Below are 15,570 nucleotides of genomic sequence, written 5' to 3' on the forward strand. Positions count from 1 at the left end.
GACGCAGTCAATCAAAAAAAAGCATTCGCTCCGAAACATTCACCACTGTCGAAACCTAACTAAAAAATGTAAACAAACAACCTCAAATATACCGACAGTTTTTCCCACTACAAACAATCATTCGCTAACTACCACTCTCTCTCTCTCTCTCTCTCTCTCTCTCTCTCTCTCTCTCTCTCTCTCTCTCTCTCTCTCTCTCTCTCTCTCTCTCTCTCTCTCTCTCTCTCTTTCAGGATTTGTCAAAAAACAGAAATTAAAATAAAGCAAAAATAAATCCTCCACATTCCTCCCCCTTACTTTGCCAAATCCTTCTCACACAACACTTACATTATTTTTTTCATAACCCAGTCGCAGTCGGGAACGGGACCTCTACTCCGAGTAACTGGGCCTCCATATACTCTCTCATTCACTTCTTCCTTATCACAATCATTCGCTACATTAACACTATTCTTATCTAAATCCCTATCATCTAATATATCATGTACAATCATATCTACCTCGTTCTCATCTGGCCCTATAATTACACTCATTTCTGTAAACAGTTCATCCATTTCATCAAAAACATTCTCAACTTTAGTAAAAGATTCATTCATGCTACTAATCATTCTCCTATCTCTCACTCTCGCATTCGTCATCCTTTCTTTTACATCACCTAAGGAAAAGCCACACACACTATAGGTATCATTCATACTCAGCCATGATTCATCTGTATTAACACATTTATCTTCCATACACACTTGCACATTTACACCCTTGTCATACTTATTTCTATTCTCACTTTTACTTATAAAATTTCCCCTTCTTTCATCTTTACTTAAAGCTCTTGTATTCTTCCTTTTCTTATATTCTACTAACATCAACTGTTTACCTTCCAGACCTAAGTCCTCATACATACTAGGTTCACCCTTGTTCCTTTTCAACCATTTACTCATCCCATTCTCTTGGATATACTCAGGTACCTCTTTCCATTTACGCAACTGGTTGTGGTGGGCCCTAATTTTTTCCACAATACCACCCACACACAACTTACCCAAAACGTAACTTAATCCACTCGAACCAACTTCTAACACCTCATAGGGACCTTCAAATTTATCATGCACCTTATTTACATTCATTCTACCCTTTTCAATTACTTCTATCATCACTCTCTCACCAACTTTAAAGCTTTCAAACCTCTTATTTGCTTTCCTCCACACATTTCTATCATCCTCCGACACACCCAACCTCGGTCTTATTATCTTTTCAAAATTTAACACAAACTTACATGGAAATATACCCGTACTCTTATGCACTGTTGCATTGTAAGCCCACAACGCTCTACCAACATACAAATCCCAATCATTATCACATGTACTCATCATTCGCAAAATTTCAGTTAATGTTCTTACAGTCCTTTCAGCCAACCCATTCGCACTTGGCATATAAGGAGTCGAATACACATGTTCAATACCCCATTCTCTTAACATCTGCTCAAACTCCCATCCAACAAACTCAGGGCCATTATCACTTAACATTCTCACAGGCTTACACACACACATCGGCAACATCACTTGACCAACCATTCTTGCAACAGTCTCGCTCCGTTTATCCTTGATGGGTATTGCATAGGTAAATTTACTCATGTGATCAACCATAACAATCATTCCCACATGTCTTCTAGCAGTCACAGGCAACGAAACACAATCAATCACAAACATCTCAAATGGTTCTTTCATACGTATTCTTAAAACAGGCGGATTAGCATGCACTCTCTGATACTTCCCTTTCTGGCAATCTTCACACGTAGTCGCAACATCCTTACATATCTGACTCAACCCAGGTGTAAACAATCTCTCACGCATGCATTCCCATAATTTATTTTTACCCATATGCCCATATCTGTCATGCACTAACATACACATACTTACTGCTGCATGCATCGGAAACACAGGAACATATATATCTTCATCCATTCCTTTATGTAGAAAATAAACAATATTCTTACACACAATAAGTCTCTTACTAACTTTCTTATACACCTCTAAATCAGACGGCCATTCTTCTACCTCAATACTATTCAACATACATTCACGTAACCCTTTAATTTCCTCACATTCATCTTGCATTTCTTCCACCTCCTCTTTAGTCAGTAGATCATCCTCACTCCTCGTAATATCAACCATGCCAACAAAATTCGCCATAAATACACTTATCTTCTATCACAACTACTTCACATCCATTCTTCAGAAGCAAACCACTACCAATATCAACTGATAAATCATGCAATCTTAAAAAGTCAATTCCTATCAAAAAACAACTAGGCATCTCATTCTCTCCCATTACAATAAAATTATGTTCCACCTCCATACTTCCCAGTTTTACTTTCAAACGCACTTCTTCCCAAACTAGCAAACTTCCTTCACCTATCCCATGAATTCTCACACTCGTACATTGCCTTTTCACTTCCCAATTGTACCGCTCTATTTCCTTGATAACAGACATATTCACTAATGACACTTGCGCACCTGTATCAATTAAACTACAGTATTCATTCTCATTTATACCCACATACGTCATCATTCTTCCTTTTACACCATGCATACAAATGTTTACTCTCCTATCAATAGGGTCATCCTTATCACACCCATGGTCATCTTCGCTATCTTCCATGCTCATACCACTCGGATTCAAGTCACTCGGACAATCCTCCTTCTCACTCAACAACTTGCAACATCTTTCATTACATTGTAACCTCAATATATACTCCCTTTCAGTCTCTTTATTTGCTCGATACTGCATCGGACGATTCCACCCAAAATACAAATAAACAGTGACACCATACAACATACTTACTACCAACAATAATTTTGATAACAATTCACCCTCAAGCATACTATCCTCCTCCTTATATGCCATTTCTTTCGATACTTCATTCCTAACACTCATTCTAAGCTCATCTACACTAGCAGGTATATCCCTATTCAAACCCTTCAATTTAAACTTATTTAACCCACACAAAATACATTTATACACCATGTCATCCCCTTCAAAACTTTTTACCACCACTAAATCTTCCGGCAACCTTTCAAAATTACTATCATTCTCGCTACTCTCTTCTATCTTACCATGCATTCTTGACATCGCATCTGCTATCACGTTCTTACTCCCAGGTACATATTCTAGCTTAAAATCAAATTCATTCAAATCCTCTATTGTCCTCGCAACCCTAGCATTCACAGACTCTTTCCTAATCATGTACACTAGGGGCTGATGGTCGGTACGCGCAATAAATTTCACACCATACAAAAATACCTTCAACGCTTTCACGCAAAACCTTATCGCAGCCAACTCCCTTTCAATCGTGGAATACTTTCACTCAGCCTTATTAAATGCTTTACTTACATACGCTATCACTCTCAACTGTTCATCTCCATTTATTCTTTGCATTTGAACCAAGCAACCACCCATACTAATCCCACTAGCATCCGTATATAACTCTAGCATACTCGCATGTTCACTATAATCGGGAAAGGCCAAAGTGACGTCTCTCGCAGCCTTTTCTTTCAAGTTTTCAAATGCTTCAATCATACGCTCATCCCATTTCAGTCTCGTACTATTTCTCTTACCTGTCCACTCATTCAAAGGCTTCCCTATTCCCGAACAATCTCTGACAAACTTCCGACCAAATTCAATTAACCTAAGAAAACCTCTCAACTCACGCACCGTATGAGGACGTGGAAACTCTCTCACTTTACTCACAAACTTTTCACTCTTCCTTATACCCGATTCACTCACCACATGCCCAAGAAATTCCACCTCCCCGGCCAACCATGTACACTTTTCAAGCTTAACTTTCACACCAACTTCTATCAACCGTTCTAATACTGCTCCCAGCAACTGCATGTGTTCCTCAACAGTCTCACTAGCAATCAAAATATCATCAATAAAAACAGTCACCTTCTGTCTATCAAACCCAGCCAAAACTACATTCATTGCCCTCTGGAAGGCAGCAGGCGCATTAGCAAGGCCAAAACTTAATCTTTTAAACTGATAATGACAATTTCTACTTGAAAATGCCGTAATGGGCCTGCTCCCCTCGGCCAGAGGCATCTGGTAATAGCCCCTAACTAAATCTAACTTTGTAAAAACTTTCATACCATGCATCTTATACACACAGTCAGACACTACATTCATCGGAAAACGTTCTTTAACAGTTACTTCATTCACCTTCCTATAATCTATACACATACGTAAACTTCCATCCGGCTTTCTTACAGGTACAATAGGGCTATTCCAGGCACTCTCACTCCTTTCTATTACACCCATTTGTTCTAACTCCTGGCACTGCTCTTCTATTTCTCTGGCAATAGGCGGAGAAAAATGTCGGGGACGCTGATATATGGGGGTATCATTACTAAGAACTATCTTAAATTCAGGCAGCTTTGATCCCCCACAATCCTCGTCACCGCGACTCAAAACTCTCCGTCTATCCCATAACATCCTATACAATTGTTCCCTTTCTCCCTCACTTATATTCTCGTCTACATTAATTCTTTCTTTCAAACTTTCATAGTCCCAATCGTCATCCGGCTTTATCTTACCCGTCATAACACGTCTCAATTTAACATACCTTTCATCCTCTACATTGACCAACGTATACATACATCCCATGCAATCACCCTCACGTATACCCCGTATTCTCTTCCTCCTTACAGTCGGCAACAAGCTCACATACACCTTCGGCTCCTGCAAATTCAAAATACCATCATACACATGCACACCTGCTTTCACCAAATTACTTGCTTCCGAACCTTCCACTACATATTCACAATTGTCACTATTGGCAATTCCCAGACTATTCGGCCATGCAACTTTTACACTGACAACCTCACTCGCATCTTTTGACAATTTAACACCTTCTTTTGCTATTAACGGCACACTTTTCCATACCTTCGTACATACACTACCATCTTCATTCAAATAAAATTCCCCACAAAATTTACCCTTAACTTTCATCTCTATCATATTTACACTAGGATGTACAATCATACCGCATTTTTTCAAGAAGTTATAACCTAACAACACATCGTATTTGTCATTTACTCCCTCAACCACATAAAAATCATTATCTTCCATCATCAGCCCCCCAATCATAACATTTTCACGTAACTTTCCTTGCACAGACATACTTAAATTACCTATACCTTTCACTTCACCTTTACACCCCCTAAATTCACACACATCCCTTACCTTATCGTACGCATTCCTAAACATTAAATTGACACCACAACCAGTATCAATCAGACCAACTAGCTCTATTCCATTAAAATTTACTTTTGCACTCATGCAGTCATAAGCTCTTTCGCCCATCACGTCTTCATGTAGTAAACCTTCACGAACATGCATCACATTCACTCCGCACACACTCGAGGACTCACCCAGCTGAACCCTCTTACACTCTAGTTTCCCGAACATCCTGGCTGATTTACTCCCTTCTTCCTACATACCCTAGCTACATGCCCATCTGCACCACATTCAGTACACTTACCCCGTGGCTCCTTGCACATTCTAGCATAATGACCATCCTTACCACAATTACCGCAAATCACATTTGTACGATTACTCCGACATCCACTCGCTATGTGCCCTGTCATACCACACCGATAACATTTTACCCCTTTCTCTTTCTTGCACTCGCTAATTCTATGCCCTACCTCACCACATCCAAAACAAGCACCTAGAGCCCATCTACATTCATTCTTCTTATGACCTTCCTTTCCACACCTATAACACTTTTCATTACGGACACGACTATCTGACATACCTCGATGCGCACTAGCACTCCTATCCCTCCAAACCTGATTCCCTTGCCTAAACCCTTCATTTGTCCTTACAGGTATTCCCACATTACTCGCCCTAACACTCCTATCTACTACACTATCGGCTACCCTCATCGGTCCTCTCATAACAGCATCTCTAAAACTAACAAATTCTGGCACACTTTCCTCCATTCCAGTTCTTACACTCACAGATTTACTTTCTTTCATACATCTATCCAACTCGTAATCCTCAACTATCTCTAAAATATCATCCCATGTCAATCTTTCTTTCGTCCACCTCATTTTCTCCTTCCGTTTCAAATTAACAAACTCGGCAACATTCTCGGGTACAGTAGCCAAAAACTTTTTCATTAACTCCTTATTCTCATTTATGCCTTCATCCCCATACTTCTTCCTAGCTAACGTTTCCAACCTACGTACGTACATTGATATCGCTTCTCCTGCATTCATCCGTGCTTCATCAAAATCATTCTTACGCTTATACTTAACACTCCCTTTCATACGTTTTACCTGCTCAATTATTCTCTTTTTCACACTTTCATAATCAACGTCCCCTACACTCATTATCACTCCATACATCGTCAACAAATACCCAGTCAAATATTCTCCTAACTCCCTAGCCCAAACTCTTTTACTATCACCATACTTATCCTGACAATACCTCTCATACTCCTTGAAAAAATCATATACATCCCTACTGCTATGCTCATTGAACCTTTCACACCGAGGTACCTCTCTCATAAACACAGTCTTAAACACATCACGTTCATTCTCACTGCTATCATCACTGTCTACTCCCTTGTTACCTTCTTCCTCATTTGAATATAATGAATCCACTTCCACACTTAAATTCCTATCCTTAACCATTCCCTTCTTACCCTTTTTCTTACTTACCACTTTCACCCATTCACGATCGTCCTTGCTATCAGCCTGATACTTTTTCTTCTCTTTCTTCACATCACTTTTACCTTTCTTCTCATGATTCCTATCATATTTCTGTTCATCCTTACTATGCCTTATTCCCTTATCTTCAATCTCACTATCACTATTACTATTACTATCACTATCACTTCCTTTCCCATTATCACTAACCTTAGCCTTCTCATCCACTATCAACCCATTACCCGAAACTGAGGACACTCCTCCGACTGCACCTTCACCCATTAAAGTTTTCATCATCCCCATGACTTGCCCCATCATAGCTTCCAATCGTCTCTCCATTCGTTCCTCATTCTCTTTCATCCTCATCTCAACACATTCTTCCACTCTCTCTACAGTTCCCTTTAACTCCCTAAGCTCCTTCTGCATCGCCTCATTCTCCCAGTGCAACCTCTCATTCTCTACAAGCAACCTCTCTTTCTCAACTATCAATATCTGCTCCCGTTCTTGATAATGCCGCAATTCCTCCTCCAAAGCCTTTAATTTACCTTCCATTTTTCATCAACCTTATATCTAGATTCTGTCCTTCGTCCAACAGTCCGGCTTCCTATCCCACCTCGGCAGTCCCTGTTCGGGCGCCAAAATAATGTGGCGGGATGTTAAAAACAAGCCCCACACCCTTGAATCACTCTAACAGACAATTATCTCCACAACACAAACTTTCCCCTTACTTTATCAACTGGACTCTTGGACAAAAGGACAAACAAAACAAAACATAACCTTAAAACTATATATTTCTTACAAACTATAATAAATCAAACCAAACCATCCCAAAAAACTTTAAACTCATCAAAACTTAACACTTTAAACTAGAATCACCAGCATCAAAAACTTTACACTATATATACCATAAACCCCATCCAAATTAACGCAAAAAAAACCTAACAAACTTAAATCTAAACCGCACACCAACTCAAAATATATGTTTATAAATATTGCGACACCAGCACTGACGCCACACACAAGCCGAACTGTCTTTTCACGGCAAACTACCACTATATGGTAAACAGGAGTCTCTCTCTCTATGCCATATCGGCCTCAACACCTTGAGTCACAGGTGCCAGTATCATCATCATCATCATCAATCCAAATACACAGGCCAGGTCGTCAACAGTTGAGCAGTCAAATGAGCAGTACAAACAAAATCTTAATACAGGCCAGGTCATCAACAATAAATCCACTTTCAAAATTCGGTCTCTCCAAAGGAGGAATCGCAGCCTGCCAAAATAAAAAAGAAAAACACTTACGAACACTTCTAGCTAACTGAACTATCGCACTATAATCAAAGATAAATAATAAATTGTTCCTATCATTCACAATCACGACAAGCAAAGATAAACAAAACTGTACTTACTTTGAAAATCAAAAAACACTTCCACGCTGGTCGAAAAAATATATATATAATCCAGCTCTCACACAACTGCCTTATGCTGCAGTCAAATAAAAAAGCATTCGCTCCGAAACATTCACCACTGTCGTAACCTAACTAAAACATGTAAACAAACAATCTCATTTATACCAACAGTCTTTCTCACCACAAACGATCGTTAACCTAACTACTTTCGCTCGCTAACACAATCTCTCTCTCTCTCTCTCTCTCTCTCTCTCTCTCTCTCTCTCTCTCTCTCTCTCTCTCTCTCTCTCTCTCTCTCTCTCTCTCTCTCTCTCTCTCTCTCAGGATTTGGCAAAAACAAAAATAAAATAAAGCAAAAATAAATCCTCCACATTCCTCCCCCCTTACTTTGCCAAATCCTTCTCACACAACACTTACATTATTTTTTTCATAACCCAGTCGCAGTCGGGAACGGGACCTCTACTCCGAGTAACTGGGCCTCCATATACTCTCTCATTCACTTCTTCCTTATCACAATCATTAGCTACATTAACACTATTCCTATCTAAATCCCTATCATCTAATATATCATGTACAATCATATCTACCTCGTTCTCATCTGGCCCTATAATTACACTCATTTCTGTAAACAGTTCATCCATTTCATCAAAAACATTCTCAACTTTAGTAAAAGATTCATTCATACTACTAATCATTCTCCTATCTCTCACTCTCGCATTCGTCATCCTTTCTTTTACATCACCTAAGGAAAAGCCACACACACTATAGGTATCATTCATACTCAGCCATGATTCATCTGTATTAACACATTTATCTTCCATACACACTTGCACATTTACACCCTTGTCATACTTATTTCTATTCTCACTTTTACTTATAAAATTTCCCCTTCTTTCATCTTTACTTAAAGCTCTTGTATTCTTCCTTTTCTTATATTCTACTAACACTAACTGTTTACCTTCCAGACCTAAGTCCTCATACATACTAGGTTCACCCTTGTTCCTTTTCAACCATTTACTCATCCCATTCTCTTGGATATACTCAGGTACCTCTTTCCATTTACGCAACTGGTTGTGGTGGGCCCTAATTTTTTCCACAATACCACCCACACACAACTTACCCAAAACGTAACTTAATCCACTTGAACCAACTTCTAACACATCATAGGGACCTTCAAATTTATCACGCACCTTATTTACATTCATTCTACCCTTTTCAATTACTTCTTTCATCACTCTCTCACCAACTTTAAAGCTTTCAAACCTCTTATTTGCTTTCCTCCACACATCTCTATCATCCTCCGACACACCCAACCTCGGTCTTATTATCTTTTCAAAATTTAAAACAAACTTACATGGAGACATACCCGTACTCTTATGCACTGTTGCATTGTAAGCCCATAACGCTCTACCAACATACAAATCCCAATCATTACCACATGTACTCATCATTCGCAAAATTTCAGTTAATGTTCTTACAGTCCTTTCAGCCAACCCATTCGCACTTGGCATATAAGGAGTCGAATACACATGTTCAATACCCCATTCTCTTAACATCTGCTCAAACTCCCATCCAACAAACTCAGGGCCATTATCACTTAACATTCTCACAGGCTTACACACACACATCGGCAACATCACTTGACCAACCATTCTTGCAACAGTCTCGCTCCGTTTATCCTTGATGGGTATTGCATAGGTAAATTTACTCATGTGATCAACCATAACAATCATTCCCACATGTCTTCTCGCAGTCACAGGCAACGAAACACAATCAATCACAAACATCTCAAATGGTTCTTTCATACGTAATCTCAAAACAGGCGGATTAGCATGCACTCTCTGATACTTCCCTTTCTGGCAATCTTCACACGTAGTCGCTACATCCTTACATATCTGACTCAACCCAGGTGTAAACAATCTCTCACGCATGCATTCCCATAATTTATTCTTACCCATATGCCCATATCTGTCATGCACTAACATACACATACTTACTGCTGCATGCATTGGAAACACAGGAACATATATATCTTCATCCATTCCTTTATGTAGAAAATAAACAATATTCTTACACACAATAAGTCTCTTACTAACTTTCTTATACACCTCTAAATCAGACGACCATTCTTCTACCTCAATACTATTCAACATACATTCACGTAACCTTTTAATTTCCTCACATTCATCTTGCATTTCTTCCACCTCCTCTTTAGTCAGTAGATCATCCTCACTCCTCGTAATATCAACCATGCCAACAAAATTCGCCATAAATACACTATTATCTTCTATCACAACTACTTCACATCCATTTTTCAGAAGCAAACCACTACCAATATCAACTGATAAATCATGCAATCTTAAAAAGTCAATTCCTATCAAAAAACAACTAGGCATCTCATTCTCTCCCATTACAATAAAATTATGTTCCACCTCCATACTTCCCAGTTTTACTTTCAAACGCACTTCTTCCCAAACTAGCAAACTTCCTTTACCTATCCCATGAATTCTCACACTCGTACATTGCCGTTTCACTTCCCAATTGTACCGCTCTATTTCCTTGATAACAGACATATTCACTAATGACACTTGTGCACCTGTATCAATTAAACTACAGTATTCATTCTCATTTATACCCACATACGTCATCATTCTTCCTTTTACACCATGCATACAAATGTTTACTCTCCTATCAATAGGGTCATCCTTATCACACCCATGGTCATCTTCGCTATCTTCTATGCTCATACCACTCTGATTCAAATCACTCGGACAATCCTCCTTCTTACTCAACAACTTGCAACATCTTTCATTACATTGTAACCTCAATATATACTCCCTTTCAGTCTCTTTATTTGCTCGGTACTGCATCGGACGATTCCACCCAAAATACAAATAAACAGTGACACCATATAACATACTTACTACCAACAATACTTTTGATAACAATTCACCCTCAAGCATACTATCCTCCTCCTTATATGCCATTTCTTTTGATACTTCATTCCTAACACTCATTCTAAGCTCATCTATACTAGCAGGTATATCCCTATTCAAACCCTTCAATTTAACCTTATTTAACCCACACAAAATACATTTATACACCATGTCATCCCCTTCAAAACTTTGTACCACCATTAAATCTTCCGGCAACCTTTCAAAATTACTATCATTCTCGCTACTCTCTTCTATCTTACCATGCATTCTTGACATCGCATCTGCTATCACGTTCTTACTCCCAGGTACATATTCTAGCTTAAAGTCAAATTCATTCAAATCCTCTATTGTCCTCGCAACTCTAGCATTCACAGACTCTTTCCTAATCATGTACACTAGGGGCTGATGGTCAGTACGCACAATAAATTTCACACCATACAAAAATACCTTCAACGCTTTCACGCAAAACCTTATCGCAGCCAACTCCCTTTCAATCGTGGAATACCTTCGCTCAGCCTTATTAAATGCTTTACTTACATACGCTATCACTCTCAACTGTTCATCTCCGTTTATTCTTTGCATTTGAACCAAGCAACCGCCCATACTAATCCCACTAGCATCCGTATATAACTCTAGCATACTCGCATGTTCACTATAATCGGGAAAAGCCAAAGTGACGTCTCTCGCAGCCTCTTCTTTCAAGTTTTCAAATGCTTCAATCATACGCTCATCCCATTTCAGTCTCGTACTATTTCTCTTACCTGTCCACTCATTCAAAGGCTTCCCTATTCCCGAACAATCTCTGACAAACTTCCGACCAAATTCAATTAACCCAAGAAACCCTCTCAACTCACGCACCGTATGAGGACGTGGAAACTCTCTCACCTTACTCACAAACTTTTCACTCTTCCTTATACCCGATTCACTCACCACATGCCCAAGAAATTCCACCTCCCCGGCCAACCATGTACACTTTTCAAGCTTAACTTTCACCCCAACTTCTATCAACCGTTCTAATACTGCTTCAAGCAACTGCATGTGTTCCTCAACTGTCTCACTAGCAATCAAAATATCATCAATAAAAACAGTCACCTTCTGTCTATCAAACCCAGCCAAAACTACATTCATCGCCCTCTGGAAGGCAGCAGGCGCATTAGCAAGGCCAAAACTTAATCTTTTAAACTGAAAATGACAACTTCTACTTGAAAATGCCGTAATGGGCCTGCTCCCCTCTGCCAGAGGCATCTGGTAATAGCCCCTAACTAAATCTAACTTTGTAAAAACTTTCATACCATGCATCTTATACACACAGTCAGACACTACATTCATCGGAAAACGTTCTTTAACAGTTACTTCATTCACCTTTCTATAATCAATACACATCCGTAAACTTCCATCCGGCTTTCTTACAGGTACAATAGGGCTATTCCAGGCACTCTCACTCCTTTCTATTACACCCATTTGTTCTAACTCCTGGCACTGCTCTTCTATTTCTCTGGCAATAGGCGGAGAAAAATGTCGGGGACGCTGATATATGGGGGTATCATTACTAAGAACTATCTTGAATTCAGGCAGCTTTGATCCCCCACAATCCTCGTCACCGCGACTCAAAACTCTCCGTCTATCCCATAACATCCTATACAATTGTTCCCTTTCCCCCTCACTTATATTCTCATCTACATTAATTCTTTCTTTCAAACTTTCATAGTCCCAATCGTCATCCGGCTTTATCTTACCCGTCATAACCCGTCTCAATTTAACATACCTTTCATCCTCTACATTGACCAACGTATACATACATCCCATACAATCACCCTCACGTATACCCCGTATTCTCTTCCTCCTTACAGTCGGCAACAAGCTCACATACACCTTCGGCTCCTGCAAATTCAAAATACCATCATACACATGCACACTTGCTTTCACCAAATTACTTGCTTCCGAACCTTCCACTACATATTCACAATTGTCACTATTGGCAATTCCCAGACTATTCGGCCATGCAACTTTTACACTGACAACCTCACTCGCATCTTTAGACAATTTAACACCTTCTTTTGCTATTAACGGCACACCTTTCCATACCTTCGTACATACACTACCATCTTCATTCAAATAAAATTCCCCACAAAATTTACCCTTAACTTTCATCTCTATCATATTTACACTAGGATGTACAATCATACCGCATTTTTTCAAGAAGTTATAACCTAACAACACATCGTATTTGTCATTTACTCCCTCAACCACATAAAAATCATTATCTTCCATCATCAGCCCCCCAATCATAACATTTTCTCGTAACTTTCCTTGCACAGACATACTTAAATTACCGATCCCTTTCACTTCACCTTTACACCCCCTAAATTCACACACATCCCTTACCTTATCGTATGCATTCCTAAACATTAAATTGACACCACAACCAGTATCAATCAGACCAACTAGCTCTATTCCATTAAAATTTACTTTTGCACTCATGCAGTCATAAGCTCTTTCGCCCATCACGTCTTCATGTAATAAACCTTCACGAACATGCATCACATTCACTCCACACACACTCGAGGACTCACCCAGCTGAACCCTCTTACACTCTAGTTTCCCGAACATCCTGGCTGATTTACTCCCTTCTTCCTACATACCCTAGCTACATGCCCATCTGCACCACATTCAGTACACTTACCCCGTGGCTCCTTGCACATTCTAGCATAATGACCATCCTTACCACAATTACCGCAAATCACATTTGTACGATTACTCCGACATCCACTCGCTATGTGCCCTGTCATACCACACCGATAACATTTTACCCCTTTCTCTTTCTTGCACTCGCTAATTCTATGCCCTACCTCACCACATCCAAAACAAGCACCAAGAGCCCATCTACATTCATTCTTCTTATGTCCTACTTTCCCACATCTATAACACTTCTCTTCACGGATACAACTACCTGACCTATCTTGCGGCGCACTAGCACTCCTATCCCTCCAAACCTGATTCCCTTGCCTAAACCCTTCATTTGTCCTTACAGGTATTCCCACATTACTCGCCCTAACACTCCTATCTACTACATTATCAGCTACCCTCATTGGTCCTCTCAAAATTGCGTCCTTATAACTACCAAATTCTATTACACTTTCTTCCATTCCAGTTCTTACACTCACAGATTTACTTTCTTTCATGCACCTATCTAACTCATAATCCTCAACTATCTCTAGTATATCATCCCATGTCAATCTCTCTTGCGTCCACCTCATTTTCTCTTTGCGTTTCAAATTAATAAATTCACACACATTCTCAGGTACTGTTGCCAAAAACTTCCTCATTAACTCCTTATTCTCATTTATACCTTCATCCCCATACTTCTTCCTAGCTAAAGTTTCCAACCTACATACGTACATTGATATAGCTTCTCCTGCATTCATCCTTGCCTCATCAAAATCATTTTTACGCTTATACTTAACACTCCCTTTCATACGTTTTACCTGCTCAGTTATTCTCGTTTTCACACTTTCATAATCAACGTCCCCTACACTCATTATCACTCCATACATCGTCAACAAATACCCAGTCAAATATTCTCCTAACTCCCTAGCCCAAACTCTTTTACTATCACCATACTTATCCTGACAATACCTCTCATACTCCTTGAAAAAATCATTTACATCCCTACTGCTATGCTCATTGAACCTTTCACACCGAGGTACCTCTCTCATAAACACAGTCTTACACACATCACGTTCATTCTCACTGCTATCATCACTGTCTACTCCCTTGTTACCTTCTTCCTCATTCGAATATAATGAATCCACTTCCACACTTAAATTCCTATCCTTAACCATTCCCTTCTTACCCTTTTTCTTACTTACCACTTTCACCCATTCACGATCGTCCTTGCTATCAGCCTGATACTTTTTCTTCTCTTTCTTCACATCACTTTTACCTTTCCTTTCATCTTTCCTCTCCCCTTTCTGTTCATCCTTACTATGCCTAATTCCCTTATCTTCAATATCACCATCACTATTACTACTATCACTATCACTTCCTTTCCCATTATCACCTACCTTAACCTTCTCTTTCACTACCAACCCATTACCCGAAGCTGAGGACACTCCTCCGACTGCACCTTCACCCATTATAGTTTTCATCATCCCCATGACTTGCCCCATCATATCTTCCATTCGTTTCTCCATTCGTTCTTCATTCTCTCGCATCCTCATCTCAACACATTCTTCCACTCTCTCTACTGTCCCCTTTAACTCCCTAAGCTCCTTCTGCATCGCCGCATTCTCCCAGTTCAACCTCTCATTCTCTATTAGCAACCTCTCCTCACGCTCCTTACTCAGCCGCAATTCCTCCTTCAGTAACTTGTTCTGCTCTTCCATTTTTCATCAACCTTAATCCTAAATTCTTAACCTAATTCCGTCCTTCGTCCAACAGTCCAGCTTCTATCCCACCTCAGCAGTCCCTGTTCGGGCGCCAAAATAATGTGGCGGGATGTTAAAAACAAGCCCCACACCCT

At 39.7% G+C, this 15,570-nt stretch overlaps 1 protein-coding gene across 1 annotated transcript; it reads right to left on the reverse strand.

The window, feature by feature from the left end:
- Positions 1-7,474: 7,474 nt before the first annotated feature.
- LOC137635424 (uncharacterized) lies at positions 7,475-9,731 on the reverse strand. Its single transcript, XM_068367901.1, has 2 exons — positions 8,113-9,731; positions 7,475-7,976 (listed from the first exon to the last, which is right to left on the reverse strand). The coding sequence occupies exon 1, from the start codon at positions 9,714-9,716 to the stop codon at positions 8,526-8,528; it is 1,191 nt and encodes a 396-aa protein (XP_068224002.1). The 5' UTR covers positions 9,717-9,731; the 3' UTR covers positions 7,475-7,976; positions 8,113-8,525.
- Between the last annotated feature and the right edge of the window lie 5,839 nt (positions 9,732-15,570).

Source organism: Palaemon carinicauda, unplaced genomic scaffold (assembly GCF_036898095.1).
Source record: "Palaemon carinicauda isolate YSFRI2023 unplaced genomic scaffold, ASM3689809v2 scaffold1215, whole genome shotgun sequence".
NCBI classification, from domain to species: domain Eukaryota; kingdom Metazoa; phylum Arthropoda; class Malacostraca; order Decapoda; family Palaemonidae; genus Palaemon; species Palaemon carinicauda.